The sequence below is a fragment of the Alosa alosa genome, chromosome 20 (genome assembly GCF_017589495.1).
Source record: "Alosa alosa isolate M-15738 ecotype Scorff River chromosome 20, AALO_Geno_1.1, whole genome shotgun sequence".
Classification (NCBI taxonomy): domain Eukaryota; kingdom Metazoa; phylum Chordata; class Actinopteri; order Clupeiformes; family Clupeidae; genus Alosa; species Alosa alosa.
In genome coordinates, this window is record NC_063208.1 from 30,675,790 (window position 1) to 30,694,510 (window position 18,721).

An 18,721-nucleotide genomic window follows, 5' to 3' on the forward strand; every position below is an offset into this window, starting at 1 on the left:
AGGAAATATGATGAATTGAAGTAGTGGCTTATTATTATAGTAATGTTGTCAAATAAGCCACTACTTCAATTCATCGTGTTTTCTTACTCGCTGACAACATATGGTGATCATTTTTGGAATGGTTATTTTCCATATATTTCCTACATACTGGTCCGAAGAACAATAGTGGGCTTGCTGGATCATCTCCTCCACAACTCCGTCTGGGATTCCGGCCATTGGCCTTGCTCGCAACGAACAATTCGACCCCGAGCCAATCAGCGAGCAGGAGGCGGGAGTTGTGAGAGACGACGTCAAGATTCTGCGCTGTGTTTGAATTGTAGTCCTCGAGGAGTTGGCAATGGCAGAAGTCAATAAAGCAATTCAGTCCGTACTGGCTACGCTTCCAAATATTCAGGAATTGAAGTCCGAACAAAAAGAGTGTTTAAGACATTTTATTTCGGGCAAAGATGTCGTGGCCCTAGGGCCTATTCCCTACGGGATTTGGGTAAAGTTTGATTTGTATCCCGCAGTAGCCTCGATATTAAATTACAGCATGTGCGGCAGACCCAGTAGCCTGCTTGCTGGATAAAACCCACTTGAGGCCCCCAATGAATAAATATAGTTGCTGGGGACAATGAATGGGGTCCAATCAGTTTTAGAGCATGGAGATACTGGGTGTTTGGGCATTGAGATTATAGAATTGTGGAAAAACTGAGGAAGAATTGAAATCACAGAATGTACAAAGCCTACATATATAAATAGGTACCGGTAATGACTAAACTTTTTATTTGGCTTGGTAGATCTTGGGACACTGTCAACTTTAAAAGGAGATTTTGGGTCAAAAAAGGTTGGGGTTTATAACTTTATGAGATATGATATATGACATAATAACAATGATTATGTTAGACTCATGGTATAAAATAACAACACATTACAGAAATAACAGTAATACAATAATCAAAATAGCATCTAAAAAAGTCAGGATATTAAGAATCAAAAAAGTCAAGATATTAAGAATCTGTGTGGGTGAGTGCCCAGGTAACTTCAATGGGGACAATGCCTTTGTCCTAAGTCTCTAACTAATAGAATGTCATTAAACATATAGAGAAAACCACCAAATTAAACTCTTTAAAAAAAACTTTATTTTTTTCACTGGCCATGGTTATGGTATCATGGTGATGATGGTAGGTGAGAATTTAATCAGCACTCTGATTACCTGATGTACCCAGCTGTAGGTAGTACAGTTCATGGTATAGGCTACTCCAGGTGAATATGCTGATGACTTTCACAATAGCATCCAGGTCTCACTTCAAAGAACCCAGTAGTCCAACACATTTTACACTTTTCATGAATTAAAAAAATAACATTTGAAACTTACTTTTACCTTTACCACAATTTATGTAGGTGCTTGTTATCATGTGCAATGTAAAACAGATAAAATTATTTGTTTTCAAAACATTGCTGAAAGTAACAACTGTACATTAGAAAAAAAAGAAAACTTAACACTTGTGGTTGTAGCCATGACCAGTGAACATAAGGAAGCCACTGGATAAACCTCTGATAGCTATACCATGACTACACTTAATGAAGGCATCATTAGGATAAAAGAACAAGAGCCAACAGCGTTCAACAGCGTGAACAGCGTTCACCAAAGTCAAACTTCAGATGTATACATGAAAAAGTATGCATGAAAAAGACAATTTATTTGGCAAGTTTTGCATCATTACTGGTGCACACACACAAACATACAAGAATGAACTACCCATTAAAACTGATATGAGGACATCTAGGAATATATTCTGACTATGGATTAAACGATAGATTACATGATTTGGGTATGATGAACATGTACTCATGTACAAGAGAATCAGTGCTCAATCAACCTTCTTGCTTCGAAGGCAGGTACTATCCATGAAGTAGCGACACATTGGGATTGTATGTTGAGCAAACAATGTGAGCACTTTGCCGTGAGCCAAAGTTAGAAGGGTCTGATGGCCAGTGGCCCAAACTCTGTACCATTGGCCGTAGAAAGGATCTGACACAGCTGGACACAGCATGTTATTCAAGTTGACTTCCGTCATCTGTGAACAGGGGCAGGGGAAGGTGGTGGAAAAAGGCGAAAGAGATTGTAAAACTGAAATACTGAATAATTATAATTATATAATAATAGTTATAACAATAGTTATTTACTTTTTAATTATTGACATGGACGTTTAGCATTAAAACTGTAACAAAGGCAAAGGCAGGTGCACTTTGTTAAATGAGAACACACTGGCACTGTTTAAACAAAGAAGGCTGATTGTAGTGTGGATTGTAGTGTTTGTAATACACCTTGCGGTCTCAAGTTACAGCCCATGAGTTTCATTTAGTAGAGTGTTTGTTTAAACTACATTGTGTTGTTGACTGTGCCATTAGCCCTATACCTGCCTGGGCTCAAGCCTGTGAACTTGCACCACCTCAGACTGGGAGGCGGGCGTGCTAGCTAGGAGCCTAAAACCCATGTGTGACGATTATCTGAATGCTCTCCTGATGGAGAACTGGACGACAGTGCAAGGTCAATCAGACTTTTTTAAAGGTCAATGTGCTTGCCTACAAATGATAAGTTTGTTGCTTAATCAGTATGATTTCTGTAAAACTGTACATGCATCAAATCCATGTAATGTTGCCATATTAGATTAGATTAAACTTTATTATTAAATGTTGCCATATTTACCACTTCAAGTTGTTGCTTCCATTTGTAACTAGCTTGTAACTGTAAATGTCAACTTTGTAAGCAATGAAATATGAATTGAACTGAAATGAATGATGGAATTGTGTCTGGTGAGGATAATTTGTGGCCTACGGCCGATTTAGAGTAAGCATGGGGGAAATTGCAACGTCTATCCGATAGGGATAAACTGCCATTATTTTGTAGTAATTTCAAGCCAAGTGATGAGTAAACGGAAAGCTGCTGAAAAGAAAGATAAAAAGAGCAGGGTGGATGCGTTAACACAAAAAATGTCTAATCTTAAGGATGAGGTGAAATTGCTAAAGATGGTAAAGATTCAAAATGAAACAAAGGTTGCCATGTGAAACACCCAATCCGCGAGATTTGGACACAAAGTGAGTGTTTGTGTCAATCAGATTTCACCCGAAGAAACACTGTATCCTTTCAATGAAATATGAGAAGCCGCTCTGAAATGTGTGAAGTGATAAATTCAGCAACAAAGCAACAATCCATGATGAATGCGAAAATGTTGATGAGAATGTAGATGAGTATGAAAATCTCAGACCTGTGACAACAAGGCAAGCTAATGGAAATGTTTATTTCTATAAAGTCGCTAAACCTCACAAAATCGATCAGTGGTCTAAGGACATGCAGCATTCTCGGAAAGCAGGCATCGAGGCCTGGTCTAAGATTAACCGCTTGCGCAACATTTACCAGTTGCATCCATTTGATAGCGTGGCTATGTTTGCACTGTGCTGAATACTTCTGAAGCTAGCAGGGTGAGATGTGCTATTGAGACTGGTTTAGGTGAAAATCTAAATTTGTAATGGTTGGGTGGCCCTCCGTGAGTGGATTATGGGCATTACGAATGCAAGTACAAATTGGGCTAAAATATCCGATCGTGAGCAAAAAGTTAATGAAGTTATGGATGTTTTGCACAAAGATTTGTTGACGTGTTTTTGAGACATTCTGGCGAGAGTGGTCTGACAACATTGGATCAAGTGGCAATGGCACGCTGAAGGCTAATCTTTTGCAAAACTTGCTTCCAGATTTTAAGCAAGCTGTTAAAATGACCATGCCCACTTGGGACGACACAACATTCACTCTTAAAATGCTAATCAATGCAGCAAAGAAAAATTTGCAAAGATATGGAAAAGATTTTTGAAAGACTAGAGTTTCAGACCCTCTCACATCTAAAGACAAGTAAAAGAGTTTTAAGTCACAGACTATGATTTTGCAATGACTAGGGATCTTGCAGGGTCACTATTTACAAGACTGCAACTAGATTCCTTTAAATTATTACATATCGTGCAATAGATATCAACAGGAACTGAAATGACAGCCTACTAAACTCAAAGTATTTTTTTTTTTAAATTCGGTTTGCTGCTGACGTGCATGGGTAAATGTAAGTTGCTAGCTGACGTCTAGCTTGTTGAAAATGTGTTATTTTACAACCTTCATTTATAAACATGTTTTGTTCTTTCATAGCTCATGTCACATCTTCATACATTGAATTACTGGCTACTTACCTGCTACTTACCCACTGAGGCTAGTAAAGTGGACTTTGGTTAGTTAGTGCTACCAAGGATAGTTAGCAAGATAGGCTAATTCTATATTTAAATCAAGCTTTACATTGTGGTGGTAAAATCGATTGTCATTTCCAAGGAGATGAACTCCATAGGTGTCCATTCTCATTTGATCTTGAATACATTATTGTGCCCTTTTGAAATTAGTTTGGCACAGATCCTGTGTTTTTATATTACCGGTAGGCCTATGCACAAGAGGGTCTGATGTAGCTAAGCCTACATAACATCAGTGAAACCTGTGAAAACATAAAAAGACCCAAGTAGCTTAGACTAAATAGTATGTGCTAGTATTTGAATTTGTTTTTAATTGGTTGGTATTGTTTTTACATTCTATTATTTCATATGTTTAGTTTGATAAATGTAGTTTCATCTGAGAACCCTGATACTATCTTAATGAAACTAGGATTTTATTTTATTCATAGAGACACTATGAGGAAAAGGAAATGGCACACATCAGGCACTTTTTTGGTGCTAAAAGAGTAAGCAGGAAATATTAACACTAAGATCTACAAACAATTACATTAAAAGTGTAGGTGCAGTTAGGTTTTATAGCCTACACTGTTCATATGTGTTAAGGAAAGGCGTGCTCAGCAGACAGGAGAGGCACAGGATGAAAGCCGTGAGCAGGCCGCAGGAAGACAACAGGATATATAAGAACGATGAGATATTCTGTAGCCTACTGTTTGTCGCATGTTTAGACCTTGTATGTGTGTTGCACAACACATGTTGCACTTGGCGATCATGGTGGGGTAATCCGCACTCTGGTGGGCCCCATTCAAATCACAACACTTGGCACGATAGCGAGAGTGAAAGTATAAGTATAAGTATAAGTATATATACTTTTGATCCTGTGAGGAAAATTTGGTCTCTGCATTTATCCCAATCCTTGAATTAGTGAAACACACTCAGCACACAGTGAACACACAGTGAGGTGAAGCACACATTAATCCCGGCACAGTGAGCTGCCTGCAACAACAGCGGTGCTCGGGGAGCAGTGAGGGGTTAGGTGCCTTGCTCAAGGGCACTTCAGCCGTGCCTACTGGTCGGGGTTCAAACCGGCAACCCTCCGGTTACAAGTCCGAAGCGCTAACCAGTAGGCCACGGCTGCCCTAGCGGTGATAACGGTGAAGATAATGATAACCAGACTGACTTGGATACTTGGCTGAATTGACTGAAACAGTCAAGACATGTCATCAGGTGACAGAGGCGTGTGAGGAGTCACTTGACGAGGGACACTCCCTGGTGCCTGGCCAATGGTTAACGACCCACTCAGAGTAGCCTTTGAAGCTAATTGGGAAGGGCCATGCCAGGTGTCAATAGTCACTGATGCAGAATCATATGATTATGGATAAACGTGAGTCCTGCTGTTGACATTTCATAACTTATACAAATGTGACCCGCCATATGAAAACCAGCAGCAAGTCGGCCTAGACGAAATTGCGCAAAACACAATTTAAGTTTTTTTTCAAATTAGTTATTTTAGTTTTTTTGCAGAATGTGCAAGTTGAAGTCATGAACAAGCCACTCCATGTTTCAGATAACAGTATAGGTTGCCTTAAAAGTATACATTTTGTCGTTGAAATTGGGTATAGTTTTGGCAAATTTCTCTTTCTGCTGGGGCGTGTTAGCTAATTTCCATACTGAACTGCAGTTGGGCATTTACGTGCTTTTGTTATTTTTCGGCCAATCAGCTGCACGTTACAAGCGATACACATGGCTACTTAATATACAGCAGAGGAACTGGAGCGTGAGATATCAGACGCTATCTCTACGGTAACATTTGAAGGGGAAAAAGACAAAATGGAGAAAATCCGTAACTGTAGCGACAAACTTTCTCCAGAGCTTATGTACAAAATACGGAGTGATTCTATAGCTGCCGAAAGAGAGTGGCAGGACATGCGAATCATTGGCCATCTTGAGGCAAACAGACAGACAGTAGTTACTTCCAGTAGTTACTTCGGAGATGACTACATCCACCAGAAAGCCGCAGACGAAAAGAAAGTCCCCCCGGACCGCGTATTTCATCGGAGGCAATGAAGTCTGCAGGAATACTTTTCAGTTTCTCATGGCATAAGTAGTCCCTGTTACATTGCAATTCCTGCTACATTGCTTGCTAGCTAGCTACATTGTTATTAGCTAGCTCAGTACTGTCGTTTAAAGTGATATGCACATCGAAACTAAGCTGTAATGGGAGGTTTTTGGCTAGTAATGTGAGCATCTGCTATTAATTTGAATAATGCTTGAATTGCTTGAATGGACTGATGCTAATGATTTAGCACCTAGCCTACTGGAGGACAGTTTGTATGAATACATCCAGAGTAAGGTGCAAAGGGGCCTGTTAGCATTGCCTGAATTGAATGTGACGCTAATGGTTTAGCAACTAGTCTACTTGAGGACAGTAGGCTATTGCTACTGAATTGCTATTCAGGGCCTTTTGTAATAAAAGCATTAACATTTCAATAAAGTACCTTCTAATTCTCATTATTCTAAGTCCAGTGAAGTGCCTAATGAAAATAACACTACATCAATATTAACAACACTACAATTCTTTCTGCCCTGCAGGCTAACAGATTCAGGTGTCACAGTGACACCTGTAGGGGTTAGGGCTACAGATACCAGATGTCACAGTGTGACATCTGTAGAGGAGGGCTTATCTCAATGAGATCCAAATGAGCACAATTGTCTTTCATTTGACTCAGGTGAGGTGACAATTTGCAAATCTATCAGGCCAGTTTTCTCAGTAAAAGGTTTTCAGAGGGGTACAGCGGGGAAAATACAGTGGGCATCGCTTTCAAATGGCCACTTCAGTTGCGCATTACGAGGCGTGAAGCTGCGTGAAGCTTTAGTACCACTTTCAGCCACTGTGCGTCGCTCTGCCCCTGTACATCACTCTGCCTGCCGCCCCGAAAATCGAAATCGAAATTTGCAGTCTACATTATTGTCAGTGTTGGGGTAACGCAACTACGCAAATCAAAACAGTGGTGTGATAATTGAGCCAGTAGAGAAGTAACTGTTCAGAATTAATCTGTAGCCTTGGGTAGGCTTTTGCGACGTTTTTAACAGGCTACGCTATAGAGGCTTAGACAACTACAGTATGACCCACATTTTGGTTTCGTAAATTAATTTGCCCTACTTCTTGACTGCAATGTAGTCAAATGACTGTCTGACATGTCATTTTTATTTTTGTGTACAATAAACAAATACATCTGCTTTTTGCTGCAGAATTACATTCATATTTGGAACTTATATAGTCCAATGCATCGTTACTCTACGTTAGTGTTTCCCAAAACCATAATAGCAACGAATGTTCGCAACCACTATCGTAAAGTTGTGTAGTTACAACTACACCTCTCAACATGTGGTAGAATGCTAGTAGAAGCATAGTTCCAGGGATCTTCATGTCAAAGACGTCACTGACGCCAGTTATTTGTTTGCAAATTAATAATTATGAATATATTTAGGTTTCTAATTGATATTTACACTTCTAACCACCATACATCCATATTTTAAAATGCCCAAGGCAGAAAATACATAAATTAAAAGTCAATTTGCAGCCATGTGCACGTAAGTAAAAGTCACACACCTGCAGATAATAATAAGGTGGTGCGCACTTTTTGACGAGTCAGCCGAGAATATGTAGCCTTTATGGGGCCTTGTTAGTTTACGCAAACCAAGCCAAGAAGGCTGATTCTGATTTTGATAATATGATCTGCACAAAAGATAAACTTAGGTAAACAACGATGTCAATATTGTTGTCAAAATCTTAACCCAGATTCGAACAATTGGACAAGGGACTGGTAACTGCTGTGCAACGGCGGCTGTCATCTGCCGGCCTCAACGCAATGCGCTACAGAAGTATGTGCAGGTGCCGGTTCACGTGCTACTAAACGTCATTAACTACCTTAGTCCAGACTACTGAAGTTTGGAAACTATCATGGTCCAAACTTACAGTACTATGTGGGCACGACAGTTTTGGGAAACAGTCGTAACTTACATGTTGGTTAGTTGAACGATGCATCCTGTTAGTAAAAAGCTAACCTCCGTAGTTGTACGGGAAACGCACCCCAGATCAGCTTGTAGGCCATTAGCAATCTGTTTATTGTATTTTATGAAGCCTATACAGTAGATCACATGCCACATTTTCACTTTCAATAGACAGATGCAATAGCCATTGGTCAAGTATTGAATATAAAGCAATTAAGATAGTACCCTATACAAAAAGTACTTCATACTATCATAAAAATTTGTTAAAACGAATAGCATTTTGCAACTTGACAAAACACTGGATTAAATACCGTGAGGCACAGGAGAAAAACTTGTACATCCATTGGCCCGCGGGGAGATCACATGCCAGTTGCCTCTCCCATCAGTGCTATGACTCGCTTCGGCTGTGAGCTTGTTTTTGGCCTCCAAAAAAACTCTATTGCAGATATCAATTGCGCCTTTGTTCATGGGTTTGGCCTCACAGCAGAGGCTCAGACAACTATGACCCAAAAATGTAGAATGCAAATGTAGAAGAGTAATTTCCAGTAGAAGAACAAAATGCTGAATGAAGCCCAAAGATATGAAGGCATACAGTATCTGGCAAGTTGTTATTTTTGAAGACGAAATGGTTGGGCTATAGGCATAGTTTGCAAGAAGGAGACATAAAGCGTGAGCATGCCACACTATCCACAGCTGTGGTAGCGGGGTAGGAGGATTACTGTTAGCGCAGGATTTATATAAAAATTCTTCAACAGAAGGCCTGCCTCGAATGCAGGCTTGCCCAAAAAAAAGGCCTGTGGTTTGGCGCAGCCTACAGTAAGTAGGTCTTAGTGAGTTAGAGTCCTCTAGACTTCTTTTAAGCTGTCTCAGAGGTGGAAAGTTATGCTATGGGGGGCAGGGCGATTAACAATTCATAGACCCTTGGGAACAAATGTCTGATGGCCCCCTGCCCCCCCCAGCCAACGTGAATCGGGTGGTCAGTTAATAGGCCCATTTAAGGCACAGGGCGATCTGTGAGGCCAAGCCTCACCAAGTAGCCCGTTTGTTTACAACTAACATTACATTTAATTAAACTGCTTATAGGCTATGCCGAAATAGTTTCAACATTTTGAATATCAGTGTCGGGTGAATTAGGAAATGCCTTATGGCTGAAAGCTACTTGGGATCCCCCCTGTCAAGCAATAACCATACAAAAAGTTAAAAACAGATGACATGATGCAAATAATATAGCCTAGATATTCCAATATATTTGAATACATGTGTTTATTTTAGAGGGGATATTCGAACGTCATTTATGAGCAATTTTGACAGCCCTAGTCCACTGTAGGCTACGGCAATTGTCTATTAACACCTTCCACCTAACCCCGGTGAGTGGGGGTCGCTATAATGCGTGTGAAATAGCACCATTGAGTAGCCTATGCGATATAGCCTTAAAATCGTTCCGTTGTTGTGTGCCTTCTGGTTTCTCCACCTACTGGTTTCCTTGCGCGTGCATGCGCTGCAGCAGTTGTCAGACATTCACAAACAAGTTGTTTTAGGAGGTTTGAAGTCGCTTTACATACGCCATGAGCGCTCGGCTACATTACAGCCACTCGGACAAAGGACAAAAGACGCAAAAGCAACACACGTGTGACTCTCTCCATCCTGATTCCCTACTCTTTGAGCCAACTAATATGTTACGCGAATCAATTAACTATTGTAGGCTACCATTAATTAATAACGTAGGCAACACCCAGGTAACATGTTGTCCAGGCTATCTGAAACAAGGGGTTGCCTCTCATCTACAACAACTGGTTACCTTGGGCTGCTACAGTCGTCAGTGCACTGTGCACAGTAGGCCTATGCTACTCTTTGTGGTTGATCAACTAAAAATAAATAATAGGTGTATTTGGTGATGACGTTATTGTAGGTCTAGTAGACCTAAATTCTGAGAAATTAAATGGTATGAGAAACGATCTACATAGCGCACCAGACCGCGATGTCTTGGCAAAAATTAGTGTATTTTTTAAGTCAATAAACATTCTTAATTTTCGAATGTCTTTGTCAGGGAACATCTGACTTTTAAAAACCATAGGCCTGGTAGTCGCTCAGACAAGGAGTCATAAGATAAAGGCAATACCATTTGTGTCACCTAATGCAGTTCAGTGAATTAGCAAGATACCATCAGAAGCCAACAATCATAAGCACCTGTGCGCGTGCACGCTCTCTCCCCTGCGCATGAAGCTGTCTGCGTGTTGTAGGCTAGATTTGCGTGAGTTTTTTCTATCTGCTTTACTTTTGTGAGTTGCGACCACCTAGGCTATGTTATAGACGTTCTATGAGGTACCAGTGTTTAGCTGTGTCACAAAACGATAAGCTTTGTCAGACGACTTTTAAAATGATATTCATATACATTTTAAACATTCGGGGCTGATGTACGCGCCTTGTGTAACACAAAGCCTTGTGTTAATTCTTCAGGTGGGAAGTGTCAGGAATTTTCATACGAGAGACGCTCTCATTGGTGGTTAGTATATGGAGTAGGGAATTGACAGCAACATATCCAATCACATTATGAGATATGCTGAATTTAACATAAACTGCGCGATGTTTGATTTTAAATTAATGTAAATTTAGCCGGACTGTAAGCTGGCACACGTGGTGCTCGATGTTTTCAATGGGGTGCCCGAGACGGAGCACCCACGGTATCAGCGCCTATGACAAGTGTATCTGGGGTTGCATCCATTACAAAACAAACATGCAATGTGAACGTCTGGGATTGGGGAGAGCACTAAATGCTCTTCTGAATAAGCACAAAGTCAAGCCTTTAAATTAAAAACACTCTCTAATAATCAAAAAAATAAACGCTAATGAAGTAAACTTGAAGTGACCATGAAAATCGTTTATCGCCTGTAACTCCGTGATAACAGGACGTAACAGGAAGGCATTTGGCTGAGCAACGGAGGTTAATATGCTCTATATTTTGTCCAAATGATGTCTGTCTATCATCGTTGCACTTTCGAGAAAACCAGAATGTTTAATTTGTTCTTTTCTTCACGGGTGCAAACGGATTCACTCGCCGAAACCAAATATTTCTTTATTAGGGCAGGGCAGGCATATTTCTGGCTATTAAATTATTTCTAAACCAGTCTGCTAAAGTCTGTAGTGAAATCTGTGTAGGGTTTTCCAGCTCCATTTCTTTTTACGAGACACCCTGTTCACTTGAGACCTTTGCCGGTTGTTGCAGCGTCGTTGCAGCGTCACTGGAAAAATACAAATTAAAGTCGCGTGATGCCGCGTGATCCCGCGCGCGGACCGTGAGGGAAGCTGAGCAAGTCGAAGCACTGCCCACTGTAAGTATTGAACACGTCAACATTTTTTGCAGTAAGTATACTTCCAGTGAGGCTATTTGCATGACATTTTCACCAGACATTAGTATTAACTTAGGTAATCCGCACATATAAAAAAATCCAAACATTAATGTCCATAACTAGAGTTATGAGTAAAAAAGTGAAATGCCACAGGAAAAAAGTGCCTACTGAACATGCCTACTGAAATGTCTTAAATACTTTGTGGAAAAGCCTTTATTTGTAATGAGAGCTTCAAGGCATTTCCTGTATGACAAAACTAATCAGTCGCAGTATTTAGGTGTGATTTTGGCCCATTCTTTTAAACAGATAGTCTTTTAATATTGAAGATTCCAGGGGTCCCACTTGTAAATCCTGATCTTTAGATAACTTCAAATACTGTTAAATTGGATTTAAGTCAGGGCTTTGATTTCCTTTCTCTGAAACCAATTGAGAGTTTCCTTTGCTGAATGCTTTGGATCATTGTCCTGCTGGAAGGTCTAGCTATATCTCATCCTCATCGTCTTGGTGGATAGCAAGATTCTCCCAGAAAAATGGCTCCATTCTAGCCTGGCGAGCCAGACCTACATTAAAATGTAGGGTCTGGGCACTCACCATTCGCAGTGCTCAGTCCGAGGGGTGGGATAATCAGTTGTCTTTCAAATTCCCTCTGCACGCAATAGGACGCAATTGGATATTTGTTTTCAAGTAGCAGGGAATTCAAGCCAAACCGTTGCAACTCTGCCATCAATCATGATGTTAAACGACTCTATACACGATTTCAAAGGCCTGATTAAGTTTCGATTTCTGGAGCTCAAAAGCCAACGGAGAGTTGCTAGACTAGCCCTGGCAACAAATGTAATTTGCTGCCGCTAGGGGCACGTCTAGATTTCTAGGCTAGCTCCATTCATCATTCCTTCAACTGTATGAAGTCTGCCAGTACCATTAGATGAAAAACAGCCCCCCACCGTGATGCCTCCACCTCCAAACCTCACTGTTGGTATGGTATTTTTAGGGTGATGGCACAGTGCCATTTCTCAAAATGGGGACAGATTGAAACAGATATGGAAAACGTGGGAGAGTAGTCATCTTCACAGAATTGACACGACTGGCCAAAGACAAGTTGAGAAGAGACCAACGTTCAAAGTCCTCTTGAGTTTTAGATAGCAAAGGAGTAAAATTTGCCTTGAAAAGGTCTTTGAATTTGTGAGTGAAATGAATTCCAAGATATTTAAAGCTATGATGGGCTACTTTGAAAGGCAGGTTGTGTAAAGGGAATGTCTGAGCAGCTGTATTGACAGGGAATATCTCACTCTTAGTAAGATTTAATTTATAGCCAGATATTTGACCAAAGGACTGACGACAGACCAGGGTGGCAGGTATAGAAACAGAGAGGCTGGAAAAAAGATGAGTACATCACCACTATACAGAGAAACCTTTAATTCAATACCGTTTCAGTATATGCTAGAGATATCGGGGTGACAATGAAGTGCCACAGCAAGGGGTTCAATGGCAATTGCAAATAGAAGAGGACTTAGAGGACAGTGGAGATTAAAGTACCCAGATTGAATGTTATTGGTTCTAACTGAGGCTTGTGGGGAGGAGTAAAGCAGTTTAATCCAGGATATATATTTCTCCCCAAAAACAAATTTTCCAAGAGTGTAGAACAGATCCACTCCACTCTATCAAAAGCTTTCTCAGCATCCATGGATATCAAAGCTTCTTCCATGTGAGAGATGGAGGGATTGTAAATGGTATTAAATACCTGTCTAAGATTGGAGAAAGAGTGTCTATTGCATATAACCCTGTTTGGTCAGGTGAGATGATAGTTGTGAGAATAGAGTCTAGACGAAGAAACAGAAGTTTAGACAGTATTTTATACTGTCAGTATAACATTTAGTAAACTTATAGTGCAAAAAGAGGCACAGGCTAAGGGGTCCTTGTCTTTTTTCAGAATGAGAGAAATAGATGCCTGATTGAGAGTCTGAGGAAGAAGGCCATTTTAAAATGATTATACATTTCTAATAGCAAGGGGGAAAGCTGGAGCCAAAACACCTTGTAGAACTCCACTTTGCAATGTCAGGAGCGCTGGATTGAACTCCTCTATGGCTGATCTAAAATATCTACAGCAAATTCTCCAAAACATCCAAACCATTAAAAAAAGATTATTGAAATCGAGAGGCGGAAGTTTGTTCCGTTGCATAAAGTGACATGTAAAAGTCTCTGAAAGCATTATTAATCTCTAATGGGTCAGATGTCTTGCTCGTTTGTATCTGAGGGATTTGATGGGAAGAGGCTGCCCGTAGCAGTTGGTGTGCAAGTTATTTACTAGCTTTATCGCCATGTTCAAAATAGGTTGATCTGGTTCGAAGTAGGAGTTCAGCGGAGGGTTGTGTCATAAGAATATCAAATTCTTATTCTTTAACTCATTGAGTGCCAAAAACATAATATTACGTTTTTCCTTCCCATGCGTTGAGTGCCAAAAACATAATATTAAGTTTTTAGCTCTTTTTTTTAATTACGAAACTAGACACTCTAACATACCGTATATGCGATTTTGGGAACTCTGTGATGAATGGAAATGAAATATATGACGATCGAAAACTCATGAAAATGCACAATCTGGACATTTTATCTGCACATTTTATCATAACTCCGTTGCCGCTTTGGGTCGAATCAGTGACGCATGCACGTCAGGTCAAAACCAGGCCATTTTGGTGGGTCTATCACTAGGTGGCAGTCTCGCCAGGTCTCGCTGATCACTTCCCGGAAAGTTTACACAAGTAAGTAACAGGCAACACTTCATATTTCATGAAAGACGTTATACCTCCATTTCTAGAAAAAAACAGGCATTTTGATGAAAACTAGCCACTGTTTAGCTTGGGATTTCTCAGGAACAGAGGCGTGTAGAAATACACGGTTTGCACCCACCGAGAGCTTAAAGTCTCACCTTTTAAACGAGCCATTGTATGTGTTCATAGCTGTAACACAGAATATGCTGTGGCTGTACAAAAATCATCAACAATGGTCTAGATTGCTGGCACTCTAGGACAAAGCTCCCGAAAACAGTTAAAATAAACTGCCGAGTTAAAATAAACTGCCATGGACACAGGAGAATGATCAGAAAGAACGATTGCCTCGTATTTACAGGATGACACCGATGGAAGGAGTTTGTTACCAATAAGGAAATAATCAATCAAAATCTGTGCGCCCGGTCAAGGGCTGGCTTGTCTTGGAGACTCGGTAGATCATTGAGTAGCTGAGCTGTGAAGTCAGTGGGTTGCTTTCCCTCTGAACCTTCAGGCTGACCCAACAAGCGTATGTTATTCCATCTCGAACTCCCCTCCAGGTCATCGCATTTCTTAGTAAGGGAATCAGCCAAAGTGGTCAACGTAGAAACTTTAGCTTCAAGTTCCGTTAGCCGATCACTGTGATCATTAGCAGCGCGTTCTAGCTCGCCAACAGTTTCACCCACTAAGCGGAGTTTTCTCTCAAAGGGCTCCAGAACCGCTGTTATCTCCCTTTTCACAGACTGAGACACGGCCGTGTCAAATTTACTAATAATGTCAGAACGCATTTCTTCCACCATTTCCCTGATGTTGACTAAGGGGTTACCATCTGAGGGCTCTTCCTTGGGAGATGCTCGAGGCTTGGTGTTTCAGCCCGTTTTGGAAGAGTCTGGTTTCTATGGTTTACCAGTCATCTTCAATGTTGCAAGCTGTACAGTCAGCGTAGCTTGAAGTTATCTTTTCTCAGCACACAAAATATGTCGAATAGACGTTAAAGTTGATGAATTATACAGTGGGCAGTGCTTCGACTTGGCCAGCATCCCTCACGGTCCGCGCGCGGGATCACGCGGCATCACGCGACTTTAATTTGTATTTTTCCAGTGACGCTGCAACAACCGGCAGAGGTCTCAAGTGAGCAGGGTGTCTCGTAAAAAGAAATGGAGCTGGAAAACCCTACACAGACTTCACTACAGACTTTAGCAGACTGGTTTAGAAATAATTTAATAGCCAGAAATATGCCTGCCCTGCCCTAATAAAGAAATATTTGGTTAACGGCGAAGTGAATCCCTTTTGCAGCCGTAGAAAGAAACGCATGGGACAAATTAAACATTCTGGTTTTCTCCGAAAGTGCAACGATGATAGACAGACATCATTTGGACAAAATATAGAGCATATTAACCTCCGTTGCTAAGCCAAATGCCTTCCTGTTACGTCCTGTTATCACGGAGTTACAGCCGATAAACTATTTTTGATGGTCACAAGTTTACTTCATTAGCGTATTTTTTGATTATTAAAGAGTGATTTTCATTTAAAGGCTTGACTTCGCGCTTATTCAGAAGAGCATTTAGTGATCTCCCCAATCCCAGACGTTCACATTGCATGTTTGTTTGTAATGGATGTAACCGCGAGATACTCTTGTCATATGCGCCGATACCGTGGGTGCTCCGTCTCTTGGGCACCCACTGAAAACATCGAGCACCCACGTGTGCCAGCGTGAAATAAAATCAAACATTGCAGTTTATGTTAAATTCAGCATCTCTCATAATGTGATTGGATATGTTGCTGTCAATTCCCTACTCCATATAGGCCTACTAACCACCAATGAGAGCGTCTTTCGTATGGAAATTCTTCCCACCTGAAGTTATTAATTAATGGTAGCCTACAATAGTTAATTGATTCGCGTAACATATTAGTTGGCTCAAGTAGGGAATCAAGTAGGGAAGTAGACGCGTGTGTTGCTTTTGCGGGATTGAATCCAGTTTAATGCTAGTTTTCAAAACATATTTTTTTTACATGTCTTTTGTCCGAGTGGCTGTAATGTAACCGAGCGCTCATGGCGTATGAAAAGCGACTTCAAACCGCCTAAAACAACTTGTTTGTGAATGTCTGACAACTGCTGCAGCCAGCACGCAAAAGGAAACCAGTAGGTGGAGAAACCAGAAGGCACACAACACCGGAACAATTTTAAGGCTATTTCGCATAGGCTACTCAATGGTGCTATTTCACACGCATTATAGTGACCCCCACTCACCGGGGTTAGGTGGAAGGTGTTAATAGACGATTGCCGTAGCCTACAGTGGACTAGGGCTGTCAAAATTGCTCAAAAATGACGTTCGAATATCCCCTCTAAAATAAACACATGTATTTGAATATATTGGAATATCTAGGCTATATTATTTGCGCATTATGTCAGTGACGCACATCATGTCATCTGTTTTTAACTTTTTGTATGGTTATTGCTTGACAGGGGGGATCCCAAGCAGCTTTCAGCCATAAGGCATTTCCTAATTCACCCAACACTGATATTCAAAATGTTGAAACTATTTCGGCATAGCCTATAAGCAGTTTAATTAAATGTAATGTTAGTTGTAAACAAACGGGCTACTTGGTGAGGCTTGGCCTCACAGATGCGCTCGTGCCTTAAATGGCAATACAAATCTTCATGATAGGCCTATTAACTGACCGCCCGATTCACTTTGACTGGGGGGCAGGGGGGGGCCATCAGACATTTGTTCCCAAGGGTCTATGAATTGTTAATCCGGCCCTGCCCCCAACGAACGCAACTTTCCACCTCTGAGACAGTTTAAAAGAAGTCTAGAGGACTCCTAACTCACTAAGACCTACTTACTGTAGGCTGTGCAAACCACAGGCCTTTTTTTGGGCAAGCCTGCATTCGAGGCAGGCCTTCTGTTGAAGAATTTTATATAAATCCTGCACTAACAGTAATCCTCCTCCTACCCCCGCTACCACAGCTGTGGATAGTGTGGCATGCTCACGCTTTATGTCTCCTTCTTGCAAAATAGGCCTGTAGCCCAACCATTTACGTCTTCAAAAAATAACAACTTGCCAGATATGCCTTCATATCTTTGGGCTTCATTCAGCATTTTGTTCTTCCACTGGAAATGACTCTTCTACATTTGCTGCCTGCTGCATCCTTTCTGTTTGTATTGTTTAGAAAATGTTTGACGTCTTGAGTTAATGCATTAAACATTGTTTGCTGGTAACCAGCCACAAATAGCATACAGATTCTTGCGTGCGTACATTCTCTATTCTCTCCAAAATGTGCCCGTTCTATAGGCTGGCCAAGTCCGTAATTCTGCGGCATAAAGCAGATGTATTTGTTTATTGTACATAAAAATAAAAATAAATGTCAATAAAATGTCAAGCAGTCAATTGACTACATTGCAGTCAATAAGTAGGGCAAATTACGAAACCAAAACGTGGATCATAGTTGTCTAAGCCTCTGCTGTGAGGCCAAACCCATGAACAAAGAAGCATTGATATCTGCAATAGTTTTTTTTTTGGCGAAACAAGCTCACAGCCGAACGAGTCATAGCACGTGTGTTCTCACATGTGATCTCCCCACGGGCCAATTGATGTACAAGTTTTCTTCTGTGCCTACTATATTAATCCAGTGTTTTGTCAAGTTGCAAAATGCTATTCGTTTTAACAAATTTTTATGATAGTATGAAGTACTTTTTGTATAGGGTACTATCTTAATTGCTTTATACTCAATACTTGACCAATGGCTATTGCATCTGTCTATTGAAAGCGAGAATGTGGCATGTGATCTACTGTGTAGGCTTCATAAAATAAAATGAACAGATTGCTAATGGCCTACAACCTGATCTGGGGTGCATTTCCCGTACAACTACGGAGGTTAGCTTTTTACTAACAGGATGCATCATTCAACTAACCAACATGTAAGTTACGACCCCCCTCCATGAAAATCAAAGGCTACATATTCTCAGCTGACTCGTCAAAACACTTTTAATTACAAGGATACAAGGATACAAGGAAGTTTATTGTCACATGCATAGAGTTACTGGAAGTAAGAAATGCAGTGAAATTATGTTTATGTATTTTCTGCCTTGGGCATTTTAAAATATGGATGTATGGTGGTTAGAAGTGTAAATATCAATTGGAAACCTAAATATATTCATAATTATTAATTTGCAAACAAATAACTGGCGTCAGTGACGTCTTTGACATGAAGATCCCTGGAACTATGCTTCTACTAGCATTCTACCACAGGTCGAAAGGTGTAGTTGTAACTACACAACTTTACGATAGTGGTTGCGAACGTTTGTTGCTACTATGGTTTTGGGAAACACTAACATAGTGTAACGATGC

The 18,721-nt window shown here is 40.7% G+C and overlaps 1 protein-coding gene across 1 annotated transcript in view; it reads right to left on the reverse strand.

Annotated features, from left to right (window-relative positions):
- Window positions 1-827: 827 nt before the first annotated feature.
- The window catches only part of LOC125285009 (transmembrane protein 164), a 35,594-nt gene continuing 17,700 nt past the window's right edge, over window positions 828-18,721 (reverse strand). Inside the window, exon 4 of the mRNA XM_048229191.1 lies at window positions 828-2,060. Within this exon, the coding sequence (XP_048085148.1) occupies window positions 1,854-2,060 (207 nt within the window). The 3' untranslated portion in view covers window positions 828-1,853. The remainder of the gene's footprint in view (window positions 2,061-18,721) is intronic.